A 19,415-nucleotide genomic window follows, 5' to 3' on the forward strand; every position below is an offset into this window, starting at 1 on the left:
CTTATGCTAAGTGTCTATGTGGAACTTCATTTGATTGTCATGACATCTCTGTCATGTAGGAACTGTTGGTTTCCCCATTTTGCTAACGAGGAAACTAGGGAATAGAAAGGAGCCGTAACTTCCCCAGGGTCACTCAGCTAGTAAGCATCAGAGCCAGGATTCAAACCCAAGAATCTAATTCCAGAGCCCATAATTCTTAAACTGATGAGACCTTGGCCTTCAGCCACCCAGTGGAAAGATCAGTTGGGTGGGAGGAATGGAATCAGTGGGTGCTAGAATAAGGGTGGCCAATGTAGCCTCCTCCTCTTTGTTTTAAAAGGCACTGTCCAAGGATCTTGCCAGTGACTGCTACAGTCATTGGTACGGTGTGGGAGCTGAGAGCATTCTCTAGTACAGACCACCATTCCTCTTTTTGGGTTCCACCTGCCTCACATACCTGCGGTTACATTTCAGCTGCAGAGCCACTGGCTCGTCCTGGCACAGGCATGTGGCCACTGTGCACAGCTCGGCTTCTGAGGTCAGCCTGCAGCCAGAACCGCTTCTCCTTTGCCTGTCTGAAAATGCTTTGTGAAATGGGGTTCATCGTGATCTCCTTCCAGAAGGAAGAGGCTTTTATTCCTCTTTCGTTTCTTGTTAATCAAGTAGATGTTTGTGTTGGAAGTACCCTTGGTCATCAGAAATGGTCTGCCTCCTTTTCTGTCCCCTTCTTTGGTAGACACCAGATTGCCCTGGAATATAATTTGATTTTTTCCCTTAGAAAGAGAGAAGTCATGCACTGTATCAGAAAGAGCTGAAAACCAGGTGACTGGAACCAGGAGGTCTGGGACCCTCCCCCAGGTCAGCTACTCCTTTGCAGTGACCTAAGTCATTCCACAACAGGACTTTGTCTCATGTGCTGAATGAGGGGATTGGTTCAGATCATGTCCTGGTTTTCTGAAAGCTCTCCTTTCTATACAGTGCACAAATGCATCTTGTAGTTCTGGGCAGTCCCGGGCAAACATCATGTCCTCTCTCCCTGCAGGCATCTTGGCCATCCTCATCCCTCGCCTGGACCTGGTCATCTCCCTGGTGGGCTCCGTGAGCAGCAGCGCCCTGGCCCTCATCATCCCGCCCCTCCTGGAGATCACCACCTACTACTCAGAGGGCATGAGCCCCTTCACCATCGCCAAGGATGCCCTGATCAGCATCCTGGGCTTTGTGGGCTTCGTGGCGGGGACCTACCAGGCCCTCTACGAGCTGATCCAGCCGAGCAATGCTCCCATCATCATCAATTCCACCAGTGCCTTTGTATAGGATCTCGGTGCATCCTCTGCACCAGCCAACCCCACCCTTGTGTGTGCCCCCAGTACCTGTCCTCAGAGCCTCAGGTAAGCCCCAGGCTCTGGGGAAAGACAGGGTCGCTGTCTGGGAAACCTGTATTTGGCACCCAGTACGCTGGGCTGGGTAGTCTGAGGGCAGGGGGGACAGGGTGGGTAACTGATACGCAGGAGGTACCACTAGGAACAGTGCTGTCACTGGTGTTCATTTTTACTTGTTTTAACCCAGAACTTTGCAGCTGTTCTTCCGCATCATGCCTCCTCCCTTCTGACCCACTTCTTCCAAGTCATTCCTGTCACACCACTTACTGTATTTAAAAATTTTAGCGTCCCCGTCTCACGTTTTCTCTCTTCTTGGGCCAGGCTTAGATTACTTAAGTGAGAGCTCTGGGAGCTCTCCCTCTTTATAAAGCCAGGCCTATCACTTTCTTATCTCTCTCCCAAATATTTTACCTCAATATTCTCTTACCAGTTCACTCTCCAAGGGGCGGCTGGACCTATCTAGTAGTTTAAAAACAGCCCCCAAAGTGGAGTTTTTAACCTTAAGTCTCTCTGGCTTGATGTGACCCTTAGGGCAACACTTTCTCTTCTTGTAATCCCTCAGTGTGGGTCACAATACTGTTGTATTCTTAGCTGCTGTAGCTCTTAAAAGATATGAAGTACTGCCTAAATTGAAGATATTTATGTTTTATTTAAAATCAGCTTTGTGTTTTTAGACTCTGTCTCTAGATCTGTGGTTATGATGAATTGTTTCTTCCTCAGTAATCTTACTCAGCCACTCATGCTAAAAAGGAAATCACTCCAGGAAATGTCTGGTTAGATTCTTAGCACTCTTGGCTGGGTACCTTTAAGATATGAATCAGGACTCATCTCAATGTGTACCTCTGTGGGGTGGCATGGATTTTGCCTCCCATTGACCAGCCTGAGAAGTATCGAAGCCTGAGAAATGATCAGAGGACTCAGCAAATAGTTGTGATGCACTAGGCCAAGGGACAGTGTAGCCAGGTTGGATATGTCTGTCACAGGAAGCTTAGAAAATGGCTGGTTTGTGTGCTCAGGCCTATTTGCAGCCTTAGCCTGTGACAAGAGAAAGGGATGGCTGAGTTCAGTTGCCATCATCCCAGGAGGACACCCACTCTGTGGCCATGGGTGAGCCGTTGAGGTCAGTGCGCCCAGAGAGTTTGAAGTTGAGCTCCTAGAGTATACAGCAGCTGGTCTGACACTATGCGTGGTGCTTGGTTGTTTACAATCATAGGGGTAGGGCAGCACCAGTGCCCCGCCCAATGCTGTCTCCATGACCTGAACCTATAAGGAACCACTTGGCTGGGACACCTGTTCCCTGCATTCTAAACACTAACCGTGATGCCTGTCCTTCCCCCTTCCTCCACATTGCCTCCCTGAGCGTCAGAAATGGATTCAGGGGTGGCTCACCTCAAGGTCACCATTCAGATTTGGGAACAAGCTTCAGAGAAGGCAGAAGAAGGTGACTTGCCTTGCTTTGGCTGTCTCTTCTTCCCTCTTGGTGTGAGAAGTATTCAGAAGGGCATTCATGGACTCTTCATCTCCTCAGCTGTGTGTGTATGTCTATCTGTCTGTCTGTCAGTCATAGCGTGATTCCTCATCTCAGGCCCTGCTGTCTTCTACTCCTCTCTCTAGGCTGTCTCAAACCTGGAGATGTGGTTCTCCCTGGAAGTTGGCTCATGGAAAGAAGTAAATTTATCCAGGTTCTGTTTTCGTCTTTGTGGTCCACCAAGCTCATAAGGGCTGTGACCCAGCCTCGGAGCCTTGGCTTCTTCTTCCTCTTCTCTTCCAAAGCCAATAGAGCTGGCTTTTAGGTATAGAGGCAGGAAAAGTGGACTCTCATGTGTATTGACTGTTCACCTACCTAGTGATTTATTAAATTAGGAAGACTTGATCATCGGTGACTTGTTCTCCCTTGGGAGAATGAAACGTTTTACCCCCACCCTTTCTGCTTTCTCTGGTAGTCACTAGCAGGTGCTTCCATGACCACGATTCTAGCTGGAGTGAGCAGAGGCTCTGCCCTCTGAAATCTCAGGCTTAGATGTTACCAAAGTGGACTTGAAAATAGTATCTCATGTGGGCAAGCCCAGGCACAGCAGCCCAGCTGTTTGCCTGGCAGCCTCCCCAGAGCAGCTCTGAGAGTTTTACCAGTGGGTGTATGCCACTAGGAGGGGGCCAGACTCGGGTGCTGCCCGTTCGTGCTCAGGGAGCTGCTATATGCAGACCCGTCCAGGTGGGTTCTGAGATTGGGACTTTGATGCCAGGGCTTGAGGACTGGAAGGCAGAAGCAAAATGCAGGCTGTTGATTCAGGGTCCCTGGCCGAGAGGACATGGTGAATAAGGAAACTGACTCTAGCTTTGGGGCTTCTAGGTGCTAACTTGGGATGGCCTGGGCCCTGTTTGACCTCTCCTGGGCTCCTGCTGCTTGGATAACCTGAATGCATGGCTACTTCAGAAGAGCCAGGCAAGGCTGCTCCAGGTGTGGACCTTACTGGCTGGGCAGGTGCACAGCTCTTAGGTGTCGAGTAAAGGGTCAGCTAGAAGATGGCAGGTGAGGAAGCCCTTCCTTCTCTTCAGGACACCACCCTCTCAGCCAGCCCAGGGTTTCTTCAGCTGCCCACTGGACCACTTTAGGCAGAGAGCCCTCCCTGGGTTCTTCCCATTGCTGCTTAGGACCCAGCTTCCCACCTTTCTCTGTACCCTGGCTCTGGTTCACGCTGAAAAACACAAGCAGCGTGAAGTCTGATTGAGGAGCAAGAGAGCAAGGCTCTCTAGAACATGAGACTGGACCTGCCCGGCAAAAGGCAAACCTCAGATTTTCTGGCGGGATACTGTTACACCCTGTGGCCGTCCCCTATCCCCAGTCCAGCCCATTTCCATTAGACCAGAGGTAGCTTCTCAGAGGCCCTTGTTAGTTCTCTCTTCCAAACGCTGCTGCTGGGAGCAGGTTTCTAGCTCTCAGCTTGCCATGTACTTCCTCTCAAATCTAGGAACTTGCCAGGAAGAGCATGGCCTGGTGTCTTCTGTTTGCTCTGCTTAGGAGCTGTCGCTGGTCACAAGTGCCATTATTTATATTGTGTTGCTCTCCAGCTGCTAAGCACCTCTCATCTGTAGATATGTGTCAGTGTGAACATGTCTTGGCTCCAAAGCTGCATCTTACCACCCTCTCCGGTACCTCCATCTGCCAGCCACATTCACGGGCTGGTTCTCCTTACGTGCTCTCTGACCCATGGAAGGGGCAATGGTTTTAAAGTGTCGATCCTGAGCAGGTACACCAGAAAAACCATTTTCCCCTTCCCTCTTCTCTCTTACTTTTTTTCTCCCCAAATTGCTGTCCTCCTAAGTTGTAGAATGTCACCTCTGTTTCACACTACGTGCCCACCATGCTTTTGGGAAGTGCAGAATCTCAATTCTTGTTTGTTTACAGCTCTCTCTGCTCACTGCTCGTAGCGGGGGCGGGGGGGGGGCGGGGGGCGGGGGGCCTGTCTCAGTGGGTTTTGTTCCAGGCTGGTTAGATGTGAAGGCAGGCCTCAGCATCTGCCCCCAGCCGGAACACGATGCTGCTGCTTCCTGGCCGCGAGACACTAAGTAGGGTTGGCAGGACTTGGTGATTAGGGAGCTCTGCTCTAGCTCTGCCTTAGAATCTAATTTTCCAAATGGACGTTATCGATCTCCAAAACCATTAGGGGAAAAAAAGGGGGTGTGGTTTGCCTAGGAAGTCATGGCCAATACTTTCAGATCATTAGGGCTGCTGTTTGCTAGGCTATTTGCACAGCATCGGCCCATTATGTTTCTTCGTTTTAATTTGTGCCACTGAGTCATTCCCGGGCCAGAGGACAGAAATGGTGCTGATACGATGTTACCAGACTAGGGGGTGGAAAGTCAGGGGTGGGGAGGGTGCCTGTTATAAATCTTGTTATTTTGTTTAAATCAGGGGAAACTGTTTTCTTTTAGTGAACAATAAAATCAGGTGACTCTGTTGTAAAACATGTCAATGAATTTGTGAATAGGACAAATAAGAAAAACGACCCTGCAGCAGGTCCTGGGAACTAGACAGTTCTGTGTATGTTGTGTGCCTGTGTAGCTGTATAGCCCAGCATGGTACGTGTAGATGTGGACTGATTGTGCAAGAGCTCGTAGAAGATCTTATTTTGGGTTCTGCATATGGATCATGTGTTAAACTTTTCCTTTTCAATAAATGAACTTTGGTTTTTTTTTTATTTTTTGAGAGATTGTGGTCTGCGTCTTTGTTTTCACAGCCTTCTTACATCACTCAGGTCCACTAACTAGATGCTAGGTTGAAACGTTTCTAGCTTGTGTCACAGAGCTCATACGAGGGAGGAGCACGAACAATAGAATCAGCCCTGGAATGGAGAAGTACTTGTCTTAGTCATCTAGTGCTGCTGTAACAGAAATACCACAGACAGATGGCTTTAACAAAGAATTTTTTTCTTTCACAGTCCAGTAGGCTAGAAGTCTGAATTCAGGGTGCCGGCACCAGGGGAAGGCTTTCTCTCTCCGTCGGCTCTGGAGGAAGGTCCCTGTCATCAGCCTTCCCTTGGTCTGGGAACATCTTAGCGCAGGAACGTCAGGTCCAAAGGACACGCTCTGCTCCCAGCACTGCTTTCTTGGTGGTATGAGGTTCCCATGTCTCTCTGCTTGCTTCTGTCTTTTCTATCCCAAAAGAGATTGGCCTAAGACACTATCTAATCTTGTAAACCTCATCAGTATAACTGCCACTAATCCATCTTATTACATCATAATAACATTTACAAGGATTAGGATTTACAACACATAGGGAAATCACAGCAGAAGAAAAATGGTAGACAATCATACAATCATACAATCATGTGAGGGAACTATGACCTAGCCAAGTGGACAGATTTTTGGGGGGACACAGTTTAATCCATTACAGTACTCAAGGAAGGAACTAGAAATGCCGTTTTTTTTTTCTCTCCTTTTGGAAAACTCCACCCTCCCTAAATCTCCTGCATCTCTGAAAACTTATTTTCAGCCCTCTCTATATTCTATATACAACAGGTTCCATAGGCTGAATGATGGCCCCCAAAAAGATATGTCCCCATCCCAGAACCCATGATGTGACTGCCTTGGTTATCTAGTGCTGCTGTAACAGAAATACCACAAGTGGATGGCTTTAACAAAGAAATTTATTTATTCACAGAAAGTAGGCTAAAGCCCAAATTCAGGGCATCAGCTACAAGGGAAGGCTTTTTCTCTCTGCCAGCCTTCTTATCAGTCTTCCACCCCCGCTCCCAGGAGCTTCTCTGTGCAGGGACCCCAGGTCCATAGGGCACACCCTGCTCCTGGCACTTCTTTCTTGGTGGTATGATGTCCCCCTGTCTCTCTGCTGGCTTCTCCCTTTTACATCTCAAGAGATCGCCTCAGGATACGTCCAGTCTTGTAGGCTGAGTCCTGCCTCACTAACACAACTGCCGCCCATCCTCCCTAATTAACATCATAGAGGCAGGATTTACAACATATAGGAAAATCATATAATACCAGGAATCATGATTGATACACACATTTTTGGGGGGACATAATTCAATCCATGACATTCCACCCTTTGACCCCTCAAAAATCACATCCATGCAACATGCAAAACATAGTCCATCATATCATCGCAAAAGTCTTAACTCCAAGTCCAAAATCCAAAAATTCTTCTTCATCTGTGAAATCTAGAATACGAGTTATCTGCTTCCAAAGGTACAGTGGCAGAACAGGCAGAAGCTAGACATTTCCATTACAAATGGGAGAAACTGGAGGAAAAGAAGGGATAACAGCCACTTTGATGTGTGGCATTTGGGGGACTTAAAAGCTAGCAAGCTGCCATCTAAGATGCATCAATTGGTCTCAACCCACCTGGAGCAAAGGAGAATGAAGAACACCAAAGACAAAAGGAAAATACAAGCCCAAGAGAAAGAAGGGGCCACATAAACCAAAGACTCCATCAGCCTGAGACCAGAAGAACTAGATGGTACCTGGCTACCACCTATGACTGCCCTGACAGGGAACACAACAGAGAATCCCTGATGGAGCAGGAGAAAAGTGGGATACAGACTTCAAATTCTAGTAAAAAGACCAGACTTAATAGTCTGACTGATACTGGAGGGACCCCAGAGGTCATGGTCCCCAGACTCTCTGTTAGCCTAAAACTAAAACCATTCCAAAGCCAACTCTTCAGAGAAAGATTAGACTGGACTGTAAGACATAAAATGATACTCCTGAGGAGTGTGCTTCTTAGCTCAGGAAGACACGAGACTGTGGGGCAGTTCCTGTCTGGAGGTGAGATGAGAAGGCAAAAAGGGACAGGAACTGGTTGAATGGACATGGGAAATACAGGGTAGAGAAATGGAGTGTGCTGTCACATTGCGGGGAGAGCAACTAGGGTCACATAACAATGTGCGAATAAGTTTTTGTATGACAAACTGACTTGAGTTGTAAACTTAAAGCACAATTAAAAAAAAAAAAAAAAAAAGGAGAAGGGATAACAGACACCAAGCAGGTCAGCAGAACACATTACTTTAGCCCTCAAGGCTTTGAAAATAATCGTCTGTTCTCTGGGACAATTTACACAATGGCCTTGCTCTCCAGACTCTATGTATTGGCCACACTCCAGATTCTGAGTGGAGGCCCCACCGCCCTAGGCGTCAGCTCTGCCTTCCAGGCCCACCATCAGCTTTAGGCTTACCATTCTCCTAGTCCATCTGAGTGACAGCTGTACCCTTAGAAATACCAGAGGCCATGGCTGCACCGTTTTAAACCCCTGAGGTCATGGCCATACCTTTCGAGACTGGGGCAGCTCAGCTTCTTTTGTTCCTTGTCTCTTCAGCTTCTGCTTCCTGGTTTCTTGGCCTCTCGGCTCTCAGGCCTCACGCCCAGATCTTCTCTGCTGGGGCAAGTGTTCCAAAGCTCTGTAGCCCCACCAATAAGTGCCTGGAGTCACCCACTCAGCCAGGAAACCTCCTGGCACACGTGCTCTGCTCTCTCGCTCCATGGGTCGGCAAGCCTAGCTCCACCGATAAGTGCCGGGAGGCACCCCACTCTTCCAGAAAGCCTCCTGTGCACAGGCACTCAGCTCTCTTGCTCTGTGGGTCTGCTTCAGTGCCATATCTCTGCTGCTGCCGCTCCTCTGCCACTGCCACTTCTCTGCCGCTACAGATTCTCTGCTATTGCTAGTCCTCTGACGCTACCACTCCTCTATCCTTTCACAGTTTCAAAACTGCTTCCACATGTTAGGTATCTGTTAGAGCAGCACCCCCCTCGTGGTATCAAATTCTGTCTTGGTTATCTAATGCTGCTATAACAGAAATACCACAAGTGGATGGCTTTAACAAAGAGATATGTATTTCTTCACAGTAAAGTAGGCTAAAAGTCCAAATTCAGGGCATCAGCTCCAGGGGAAGGGTTTCTGTCTCTTTCGGCCTTCTCATTAATCCTCTCCCTTCCTAGGAGCTTCTCTGTGCAGGGACCCCAGGTCCAAAGGCCACGCTCTGCTCCTGGCACTGCTTTCTTGGTGGTGTGAGGTTCCCCTATCTCTCTGCTGGCTTCTCCCTTTTATATCTCAAGGGATTGACTCAAGATACAATCCAAACTTGTAGATTGAGTCCTGCCTCACTAACACAGCTGCCGCCCATCCTCCCTCATTAACATCATAGAGGCAGGATTTACAACATTATTGAAAATCACACAATACCAGAAATCATGGCCCAGCCAAACTGCTACACACATTTTTGGGAGAACATAATTTAATCCATGACACCTTATCTGGAAAAAAGGCCTTTGTAGATACGACAAAGGAGGCAGGCATTAGAGTTATACAGACACCAGCCAAGGAACACCTGGAGCCACCAGAAGCTGGAAGAAACAAGGAAGGAGCCTCCCTGAGAGCCTCTGGAAGAAGCATGGCCTTCCTGACACGTGATTTCAGACTTCTGGCCTCCAGAACCGAGAGGATAAATTTCTGTGGTTTCAAGACACTAAATTTGTGGTAATTGTTTCAGCAGCCCACGGAAACTATACAAGAGGTAACACCCAACTTCACCGAAGTGGGAAAATTGGTTTCAAGAAGGACACACGACTCCTTCCCCTTTTTGTCATGTTTAGGAGGAAAAACAGGACCTCTGAGCTGCCCCTTGAATGTTTTTAGAGCTGACTCCTGCTGGCTCCTGAATTAAACTTGTTTAAAAGCGAAGCCCTCAAGGAACACTTAAAGTATCACACCCATACAACACTTCCCCCAGGAAAGGAGGTAGGGAATGTTTTATGACAATTTACGTTATTGATATTATTGAAACTGGTGGTCAAAGGGATTCAGTGACAGATCCAAGTGGCAGAATTGAGATCCACACTCAAGCTTTCTGATTCCAGAACCCAAGCACTTCCCAAGGCACTGGCTGCCTCCTCTTTTTGTAATGGCCACATGAGGAATCCACCTTGAAGGATTACTGTGAAGTCAGAGAGAATATTATAAAGTGCTAATGTGAAGGGTTTATGGAACATTTTCTGAAATATTAGCTGAATTATAAAGTCTCAGAGAGGGAAGTAGTTTTGCTTGTTTTGTTTTTGGTTGCACATTCATTCATTAATAATTATCTTGCTCATTTCCTTTGTGCGAAATACTCCATCCTTTTTAGATTGTCCTACTATTCAAGTTTTTGTTCCTGGTCACAAACACACCTAATGGCTCTAATTCCCTCGTCCAGGTAAACAAGGCCTTGCAGGTAAGCCCACTTCCCTGTTAGAAGCATTAAACTTGAGTGATAGTGGGCTGAATTAAGATCCTGAACCAGGGCTATGTGTGGGTGGGCTGGCTCCCTCAGACTTAAGAGCCAGTGCTGTGCTGTCTTGATTACTATAAAACAAAAACTAAGCCTGTTGCCATCGAGTTGATTCTGACTCATAGCAACACCATAGGACAGAGTAGAACTGTCCCGTGGGGTTTCCAAGGAGTGGCTAGTGGATTCGAACTGCCGACCTTTTGGTTAGCAGCTAAGCTCTTGACCACTGTGCCATCAGGGCTCCTCATAGTCAGAAAGTAACCCTCAATATTGGGAAGAGTGATTCCTTCCACTTTATTTTCTTTTTCAAAATTCTTTTGGCTATTCTAGGGCTTTTCCCTTTCCACCACTCGTCTGTCAGTCTGTGGCAGCTTGAGTGTTGCTGTGATGCTGGAAGCTATGCCATCAGTATTTCAAATACCAGCAGGATCACCCATGGTAGGCTAAAATATACTACGAAGAAGAACCTGGCAATCTGCTTCTAAAAAAACAGCAAAAACTTGTGAGTAATGGGAACATTATCTGGCATAGTGCCAGAAGATGAGCCCTTTAGGTTGGAAGGGACTCAGATATCACTGAAGAAGAGCTGCCTCCTCAAAGCAGAGTCAACCTTAATGACATGGGTGAAGTCAAGCTTTCTAGACCTTCCTTGCTGTTGTGGCATGACTCAAAAGGAGAAGAAACAACTGCAAACATCCATTAATAATTAGAACATAGAATGTATGAAATATGAATCTAGGAAAACTGAAAGTTGAAAAAATGAAGTGGAATGCTTGAAGATTGATATCCTAGGCATTAGTGAGCTGAAATGGACTGGCATTAGCCATTTTGAATCAGACCATCATATGGTCTATGAAGTCAGGAATGACACCGTGAAGAGGAATGGTGTCATATTCATTACTGAAAAGAACATTTCAAGATATGTCCTGAAGTACGGTGCTGTCAGTGATAGGATAATATCCATTTGCCTACAAGGAAGACCAGTTAATATGACTATTATTCAAATTCACTCACCAACCACTAATGTCAAACATGAAGAAATTGAAGATTTTTGCCAACATCTACAGTCTGAAATTGACCAAACATGTATTCAAGACACATTGATAATTAATGGTGATGAGAATGTGAAACTTGGAAACGAAGAAAAAGAATCAGTCACTGGAAAATATGGCCTTGGTGATAGAAACAACACCGGAGATCACATGATAGAATTTTGCAAGACCCATGACATGTTCATTGTAAATACCTTTTTCAACAACATAAATGGCGACTATACATGTGGACCTTGCCAGATGGACTACACAGGAACCAAATCGACTACATCTGTGCAAAGAGACGATGGAGAAGCTCAATATCATCAGTCAGAACAAGGCCAGGGACTGGCCTCAGAACAGACCATCAACTGCCCATATGCAAATTCAAGTCGAAGCTGAAGAAAATTAAAACAAGCCCATGTAGCCACAGTACAACCTTGAGTATATCCCACCTAAATTTAGAGACCATCTCAAGAATAGATTTGATGCACTGAATACTAATGACCAAAGACCAAACTAGTTGTGGGATAACATCAAGGGCGTCATACATGAAGAAAGCAAAAGATCATTAAAAAGGGAGGAAAGAAAGAAAGGACCAAAACAGATGTCAGAAGAGACTCTGAAACTTGCTCTTGAACATAGAGTAGCTAAAGTGAATGTAATATTGAACAACACAGGAAGCATCAAAAGAAGATGGAAGAAATACGCAGAGTCACTGTACCAAAAAGAATTGGTCGATGTTCAGCCATTTCAGGAGGTAACATATGATCAAGAACCAATGGTACTGAAGAAAGAAGTTCAAGCTGCCCTAAAGATATTAGCAAAAAAACAAGGTTCCATGAATTGACGAAATACCAATTGAGATGTTTCAACAAACAGGTGCAGCCCTGGAAGCACTCACTTACCTATGCCAAGAAATTTGGAAGATAGCTACCTGGCCAAATGACTGGAAGAGATCCATATTTATACCCATTCCGAAGAAAGGTGATCCAACAGAACGTGGAAATTATCAAACAATATCATTAATATCACACACAAGTAAAATTTTGCTGAAGATAATTCAAAAATTGTTGCAGCAGTACACTGACAAAGAACTGCCAGAAACTCTAGCTGGATTCAGAAGAGGATGTGGAATGAGAGATATCATTGCTGATGTCAGATGGATCCTGGCTGAAAGCAGAGAATACCAGAAAGATGTTTACCTGAGTTTTATAGACTATGCAAAGGCATTCGACTGTGTGGATCATAACAAATTATGGATAGCATTGCAAAGAATGGGAATTCTAGAACACTTTTTGTGCTCATGAGGAACCTGTACACAGACCAAAACGCAGCCATTTGAACAGAACAAGGAGATACTGCGTGGTTTAAAATCAGGAAAGGTGTGCATCAGGGTTGTATCCTTTCACCATACTTAATCAATCAGTATGCTGAACAAATAATCTGAGAATCTGTCTATATGAAGAAGACCGAAGCATCAGGATTGGAGGAAGACTCATTAACAACCTGCAATACGCAGATGATACAGCCTTGCTTGCTGAAAGTAAAGAAGACTTGAAGCACTTACTGATGAAGATCAAAGACTACAGCCTTCAGTATGGATTACACCTCAACATAAAACAAGAATCCTTGCAACTAGACCAATAAGCAGCATCATGATAAACAGAGAAAAGATTGAAGTTGTCAAGGATTTCATTTTAGTTGAATCAACAATCAATGCCTATGGAGGCAGAAGTCAAGAAATTAAATGACATATTGCACTGGAAAATCTGCTGCCGAAGACATCTTTAAAGTGTTAAAAAGCAAAGATGTCACTTTGAGGACTAAAATGCACCTGACCCAAGCCATGGTATTTTCAGTTACCTCATATGCATGTGAAAGCTGAACAGTGATTCAGAAAAGACTGAAGTAGAATTGATGCCTTTGAATTATGGTGTTGATGAAGAATATTGAATATACCATGGACTGCCAGAAGAACGAACAAATCTGTCTTGGAAGAAGTACGGCCAGAATGCTTCTTAGAAGCAAAGATGATGAGACTATGTCTCACATACTCTGGATGTGTTATCAGGAGGGACCAGTCTCTGGAGGACATTATGCTTGGTAGATAGATGGTCAGCAGAAAAGAGGAGGACCTGCGATAAAATAGATCGACACAGTGGCTGCAACAATGGGCTCAAACAGTTGTGAGGATGGCATAGGACCAGACATTCATTCTCTGGTACTTGGGGTTGCTTTGAGTCAGAACCGACTCAATGGCACCTCACAACAACAACACAGCCTTTCTCTTTTAATATAAATTTTAAGACGGAGCTGGCAGAGACCTCGAGGACTTCTAGGGTCTGTCCTTAGTCACTGCAATTGGGCTATTGTTCAGCACCTGGGCCCCGAGCCCTGGCAGGCTGGCATGTTGCCCATTCATCCTGTGGTAGAATAAGGATGGGTTGGCTGTTCTGTACTGAACCCGCTCTGCGGCCCTGGGCTATTCACTCCATGTCTTAAAACTTTACATACTCTACTTTTGCTCTGCTCTCCCTCTACTCTGTCTTTTAGAACCTCCACAATCCTCATCCCAAAAGAGAGCAGTATTCCCCTTATGACCTTTGGCTCTGCCCTTTTATATACTCACTTTTTGGGGTTCTAGCCATGACATCAGTCTTCTCTTCAAGACCTCATGCATCTCCCTCCAGGGCCCTGCCCTGATTCCTGAAGGATATATTTATCCTTCCTGTAAGACTGTAAAAGGGTCCTGGAGGCTCAATGATTAAGCTCTTGGCCGTAAACCAAAAGGTTGGTGGTTCAAACCTAACCAGCAGCTCCTTGGGAAAAAGATCTGCTCCTGTAATGATTATAGCCTAGGAACCCTACACTGTCCTTTAGGGTCACTATGAGTTGGAATTGACTCAACGGCAACTAACGACACCAATAATATAAGGCCTTAAAAGAACACCCGTGCGATGACGAGTTGTGCAAGCCCTCCCTTGCTCCATTGCCATCTGAAGGAAGCAGGCTGACGATTCTTTTGCCGTTTGCCCTGGTGAATTCCAGCTGCCTTCCTTCTCCAATAGAAGCTGTCTTCTCTACCTCCTGCCACCATTCCCCAAAGAACATGGTTGTACGCCCTCCATTCCCCTGCCCGGTAGTTGTCCTCTGGCCATGTTCAAGGTTGCTATGTTCCTTTTAAGGTTCTGTCGCCAGACCTGGATGCAGTATTACTGGAGTGGCCTGGTCTGCCAGGATTGAGCAGTCTCCTGCTGCCTGAAGTTTAGACACTCTGGCTCTATTACTGCCACCTAGAATTGCAGTCATGTTGACCTTCTTCAAACTCAGGTGCTTCATTAGACTGAGCCCCGTAAGTCATACAATCCTCTTGATGTCCTGTATTTGTAATCTTTTTAGTGAACCCAAACATAAGGCATAGATGGAGAGCCTGGCAGACCTGGATTAGAATCCGGGTTCTGGCACTCACAAACTGGATTTACTTATTTAAGTTAACAATGGAAGTTACAAGCTACCTAATTTCTCTGTGCCTTGGTTCCTCCACCTGTAAAATGGACATAAAGGAGGCTACCTTGTGGGGCTCTTGTGAAGATGAAATTAAAATGTCAAGTGCTTTGCAGAGTACCCAGCATATTGTAAGTGCTCAGTAAAAGGTGGCTGTCCAAGTGGTAGTTGGTGATAGTGAGGATATTAGCGTGAACAATAAGAAATGTCCAGCCTGGTGGTCAGAAGACCTGGGTCTCTGCCTTTCTCCGCTACCCTTATGCTGTGTCAGACTCAGGACATTTGGAACCGGAGCCTTTTGTAGCTTGAGATGGGAGAATTTCCCTGAAGATCCATTTGGTCTACCCGGGGCTCAGTAGGCTGGGTCTTGATCCTGGAGAGCCCTCTAGTGGTCTGTCCTGAGGCTACAAGTCAGGAGGACAAAGGGAAGGAGGGAACTGGTCTGGAGAGAGGTGGGTGGGGAGAGAGTCTCCCCCACCCAGGAGATTGGGAGGTTGTGTGGCCCTGTGGGGGGATCACCAGGCTGGATGCCAACTCTGCATTTGGGTCTTACCTCTGTGACATTCTAGCTGTGTGACCTTGGACAAACCCCTTCTCCTCTGAAGACTTCAGAGTAAGGAACAAGGGGAGTTAGGGGGATGGGCTAGACCAGTGTTTCCCAGAGATGATTTAGGGGCCCTTCCCTGGGCAGTCATTTTTATCTGAATAGTTATGCATTTTCATTTTTGTTAAATGAGACGTTGTTGTTAATTGCCTGGAGTTGGCTGTGACTTATGGTGACCTTATGTATAACAGAACAAACGTTTGCCCAGTCCTGTGCCATCCTCATGATCATTGGTATGTCAGTCCATCTCATTGAGAGTTTCCTTTGTAACTCTCAAATCCTTTATTTCTAGGGTATTATTGTTTAAGGTGAATTAAAAAAATTTTTTTTTAAAACCTAAAAATATTTTTTAAAAACTTAAAGAAAAATATTAAGTAAATAATAGTACAAGTGGTATTCTATCAGGGCAAAAACCATTGACATGGTAAGCGAAATGACTGAATTTTGGGTAACACTGGACTAGGATATTTGTGAATGCCTGCACAGTTCTGATACTTTAATCCTATATGCTGTTGTTATTTGCCATCAAGTCGATTCCAAGCAGAGTAGACCTGCTCCACAGGGTTTCCAAGGCTGGGACCTTTCTGAAGCAGATGGCCAGGCCTGTCTTCCAAGGTGCCTCGGGTGGTTTTGAGCCGCCAGCCTTTTGGCTAGTAGTCGACTGCTTAACCATTTACGCCACCCGGGCATTCTATACTGCCTGGTGTCATTTCCTATCACAAGGATTGTCATTTATCGTTTACTCTGCTCTAAGATCTTTACATTTATTCTTTACAACAATATTATGAGGTACTGTTGTTTACTGTCTTCATTTTACTGAAAAATGTTAGGGTAAGTCATGCACGCCCAAGGCCACATAGACCCCAAAACAAGGCTGCTGTGATCTCCTCGGGGATGTCCCTAACTGGTTTGGGCTCCTGGTTGCAAGGGCTGCGCGCTCGAGTCTCTGTATCCCTGCAAGGCCGGGCACGGCAGGTGCCCAGACCATGGTTGGCTCCTGGACCAAAGGCAAGAAAGTTGCCCAGTGAACTTCACCTTTAGCTGGGCCTTGGGCAAGCATGGAGCAGCCGCACAGCTGATTCTGGGCGCGAACGCAGCTGACTCTCCGAGACCTGTGATACTGGAGCCCTCTCTCCCCAGCAGTGTGGGGGGGTGCAGAGCACTGGCCAGGAGTCAGCAGTCCTGTTGTCCTGTCCTGGTCCTTTCACTAACTTGCTCGTTAGAGAACTTACCCCTTTCCACCCAGAGCCTCAGTTTTCCCATCTTTAAACTGAAGGGTTCGAACCACCACAGACAGTTGTGTCAGAATCTGAGGTTTCTTTTGTTTTGTTTTTTAATGCAGTTTCCTGGGCCCCAACTAGCCAACCAACCATTGCTGTCGAGTTGATTCTGACTCATGGTGGCCCCGTGTGTATCACAGTAGCATAGCACTGCTATTTTTCAATGGCTGATTTTTCTGGAAGCAGATGACCAGGACTTTCCTCTGAGGTGCCTCTGGGTGAACTCAAACCTCCAACCTTTAGGTTAGCAGCCAAGCGTTTTAACCTTTTGTACCACCCAAGGACTCCTCCTGAGCCCACTCCCTGGAGATTCTGATTTCATGCCTCTGGGGTAACCTGTTGCCATGGAGTTAAGTCTGACTCACAGCGACCCTACAGGACAGAGTAGAACTGCCTCATAGGGTTTCCAAGGCTGTAATCTTTAAGGAAGCAGACTGCCACATCTTTCTCCCACAGAGCCACTGATGGGTTCAAACTGCTGACCTTTTGGTTAGCAGCTCACTGCTTAACTACTACACCACCAGGGTGGGGCTCAGGAGTCTGCATTTTAGCAGTTTTTCCAAGTGGTGCTCATGCACTGTGAGGTTTGTGCATCGCTGTGCTTGATGATCTCTAGGGTCCCTTCCAGTTCCCGGATTCCTGAGTCTTAACTTGGAAGGACCTGTAGACCCCATGTTCTCTCCCTGACCCAACCAAAACAGGCTAAGTGACACAGAAAATAACAGTAAAAATAACATTTTATTGTTTAAAAAAAACGAACGACCAATGAAACCATGCATATCATCACTCACGCTCACAGTCACACACACAGCCACGAACCGTTCACAAAAGTAAGACTCTCACCCACACAGCCCTCGATCTCTGTAAGCAGCGACTCTGTGGGTGGGAGCCCCGTTGCTCTTCTTTCTGGCTTTGTCTCCAGAAACAACACACATGAAAAGGCAGTGGACCAGAGGGAGGGATGGCGGGGGAGGGAGTGGTGAGGTGAGAAGCACAGGAGTCTCTGGTTCCCACCGCTCCTGGCTGCATACACTCTATACATGTGTACACACTTATTATACATGGTGTCCACATGTGTAGACACGTGCCCGCATTGACCCTTCGTGCATAGGGTTGAGTCACTGCAGGTAACACTTGGATTAGCGGGCATCTGAGATGGAGTATGGAAGGGCAGGGTGATTAGACTGGACACACAGGTATCCGGCTCTTTGCCTCACCCCAGCCCTGAGTAGGAATTCTGAGTTCCTTGTGTCTAGGGAGGAAAAGTCCCTATGGGGAAACTTATCCAGACAGCAAGGTTGAAAAGTGCGTTTGAATTTTAAAATGAAGAATTAGTTCCTTCTTGCCTTTGGCCAAAAGTGCCTGGGAAACTCGGGATGAAGAGCCCAGAGTTCCATGAGGTCTGAATTCTTGAATGAAGAAGGTTCGGGGCTGCCTAGGGCCCTGGCAGACCCTGGCTTAGAAAGTCATGTGACTTACAGAGGCTGAGCAGGTTCCCTGGAATTTGGGCTGGAGGATTGATACCTATGAGGCCTGTGCCCCTAGTGACATTTCACAGGAACCTTGTTGCTCTCGTTCTCCATTGTATCTCAACGCCTCGCACGGTGCCTGACATGGAGCAGGCACTCAACAAACACACACAGGTGACTTTCCGTACCTGCTTGCCTGCTGCTCACCTCTCAGACCCTACGAGGACACGCCATGGCCCTCCAGGGATGGATGGCCCTGGACCACCCCCTAATAGTGGGTGTGATGGTTGCCCATCAGGCACAAACCTGCCTCTGCCTCAGAACGGAGCTTGGGCAGGTGTGAGGACATGTCCTTGAAGAGCTAGCCCAGGTTTGGGCCCTGCCTCCCTGGGCACTAAGAGATGGCACATGAATGAGACTCACAATCTCACCCATCCCAGGACTCAGTGTTCCTAGCTTTCCCAGGGCGAGTGCTCTGTGCATCCTCCCCCCTGGGGGCCCTTGTGCTGTTTTTGGAGCTCTACCCTCAGCTTCCCTCCACCCTCGGGACAAGCTGGGGACCGGAAGAGCGCATTTCAAGGATGGCAGCCTGGACTGAGTATGGGGGCTTCCCTCCCACTTTTCCAGCCACGCTCAACTCAACTCCCGGTGAGGCAGGAGGAAGGGGCCAAGGCTTCCCACCTGCTTACCTCTCAGAACCAGAGAACTAGAACATGACCTCCTCACAGCTCCCGTAGTCACTCTCCACCATGTCAGAGCCCTCATAGTGGGGGGGTGCCTGGGGCTGGCCCCGGCCTGTGGAAGGCCCACCACCCACCTCGCAGTCAGCGTAAGAGGGCCCGGCACGGCTGAGCCGCATGCTCACCCCCTTGTAGCCCCCCTCTGCCAGGCAGGGTCCTCCCCCTCCCTGCAGGAACTGTGAGTGGTAGTAGCTGATGGCTGTGTACTCATTGAGGCAGGGGTCAAGCAGGTGCTCCCGGGGGCTAGGGGGCCGTGGAGGCATCAGATCTTCCAGGTTCTGGTTGCTGTAACGGGGTGGGAGGGGAGCCCGCTTGTTTTCCAGTCCCAGTGGGAAAGGAAAACCCCCATAGAGACCAATAGGCTCTGGCATCATGGCTGGGGTCGGGTGGCGGTGAGGTGAGGGCGGCACAGGGCCCTGGGTCACTTCAGAGTGAGGGTATTCCCAGTGTTCCTTCCTGGAGTAAGTAGGGGACCAGACCGGAGCTCCATCTGGGTACACTGAAAGGAAACAGCAAGACAGGGTAAGCTCTGGGATTCCCTGGTGAAGGTTCTAGCTGCCCTGCAGCTACTAAAGGTACCTCAGCAGGGTAGTGAGATGGCCAAAGGAGTGGGTGAGCGTGGGGAACCCGTCCAAGTGTATTGCTTCTG

At 47.3% G+C, this 19,415-nt stretch overlaps 2 protein-coding genes across 2 annotated transcripts in view; one reads left to right on the plus strand and one right to left on the minus strand.

The window, feature by feature from the left end:
- The window catches only part of SLC36A1 (solute carrier family 36 member 1), a 61,160-nt gene extending 56,378 nt beyond the window's left edge, over nucleotides 1–4,782 (plus strand). The window contains exon 11 of the mRNA XM_049874152.1: nucleotides 1,022–4,782. Within this exon, the coding sequence (XP_049730109.1) occupies nucleotides 1,022–1,293 (272 nt within the window). The 3' untranslated portion in view covers nucleotides 1,294–4,782. The remainder of the gene's footprint in view (nucleotides 1–1,021) is intronic.
- A 12,533-nt stretch (nucleotides 4,783–17,315) lies between these two features.
- FAT2 (FAT atypical cadherin 2) overlaps nucleotides 17,316–19,415 on the minus strand; it is a 103,994-nt gene continuing 101,894 nt past the window's right edge. The window contains exon 24 of the mRNA XM_049874148.1: nucleotides 17,316–19,265. Coding sequence (XP_049730105.1) covers nucleotides 18,733–19,265 — 533 coding nt within the window. The 3' untranslated portion in view covers nucleotides 17,316–18,732. The remainder of the gene's footprint in view (nucleotides 19,266–19,415) is intronic.

Source organism: Elephas maximus, chromosome 2 (assembly GCF_024166365.1).
Source record: "Elephas maximus indicus isolate mEleMax1 chromosome 2, mEleMax1 primary haplotype, whole genome shotgun sequence".
In the NCBI taxonomy this organism is placed as follows: Eukaryota; Metazoa; Chordata; class Mammalia; order Proboscidea; family Elephantidae; genus Elephas; species Elephas maximus.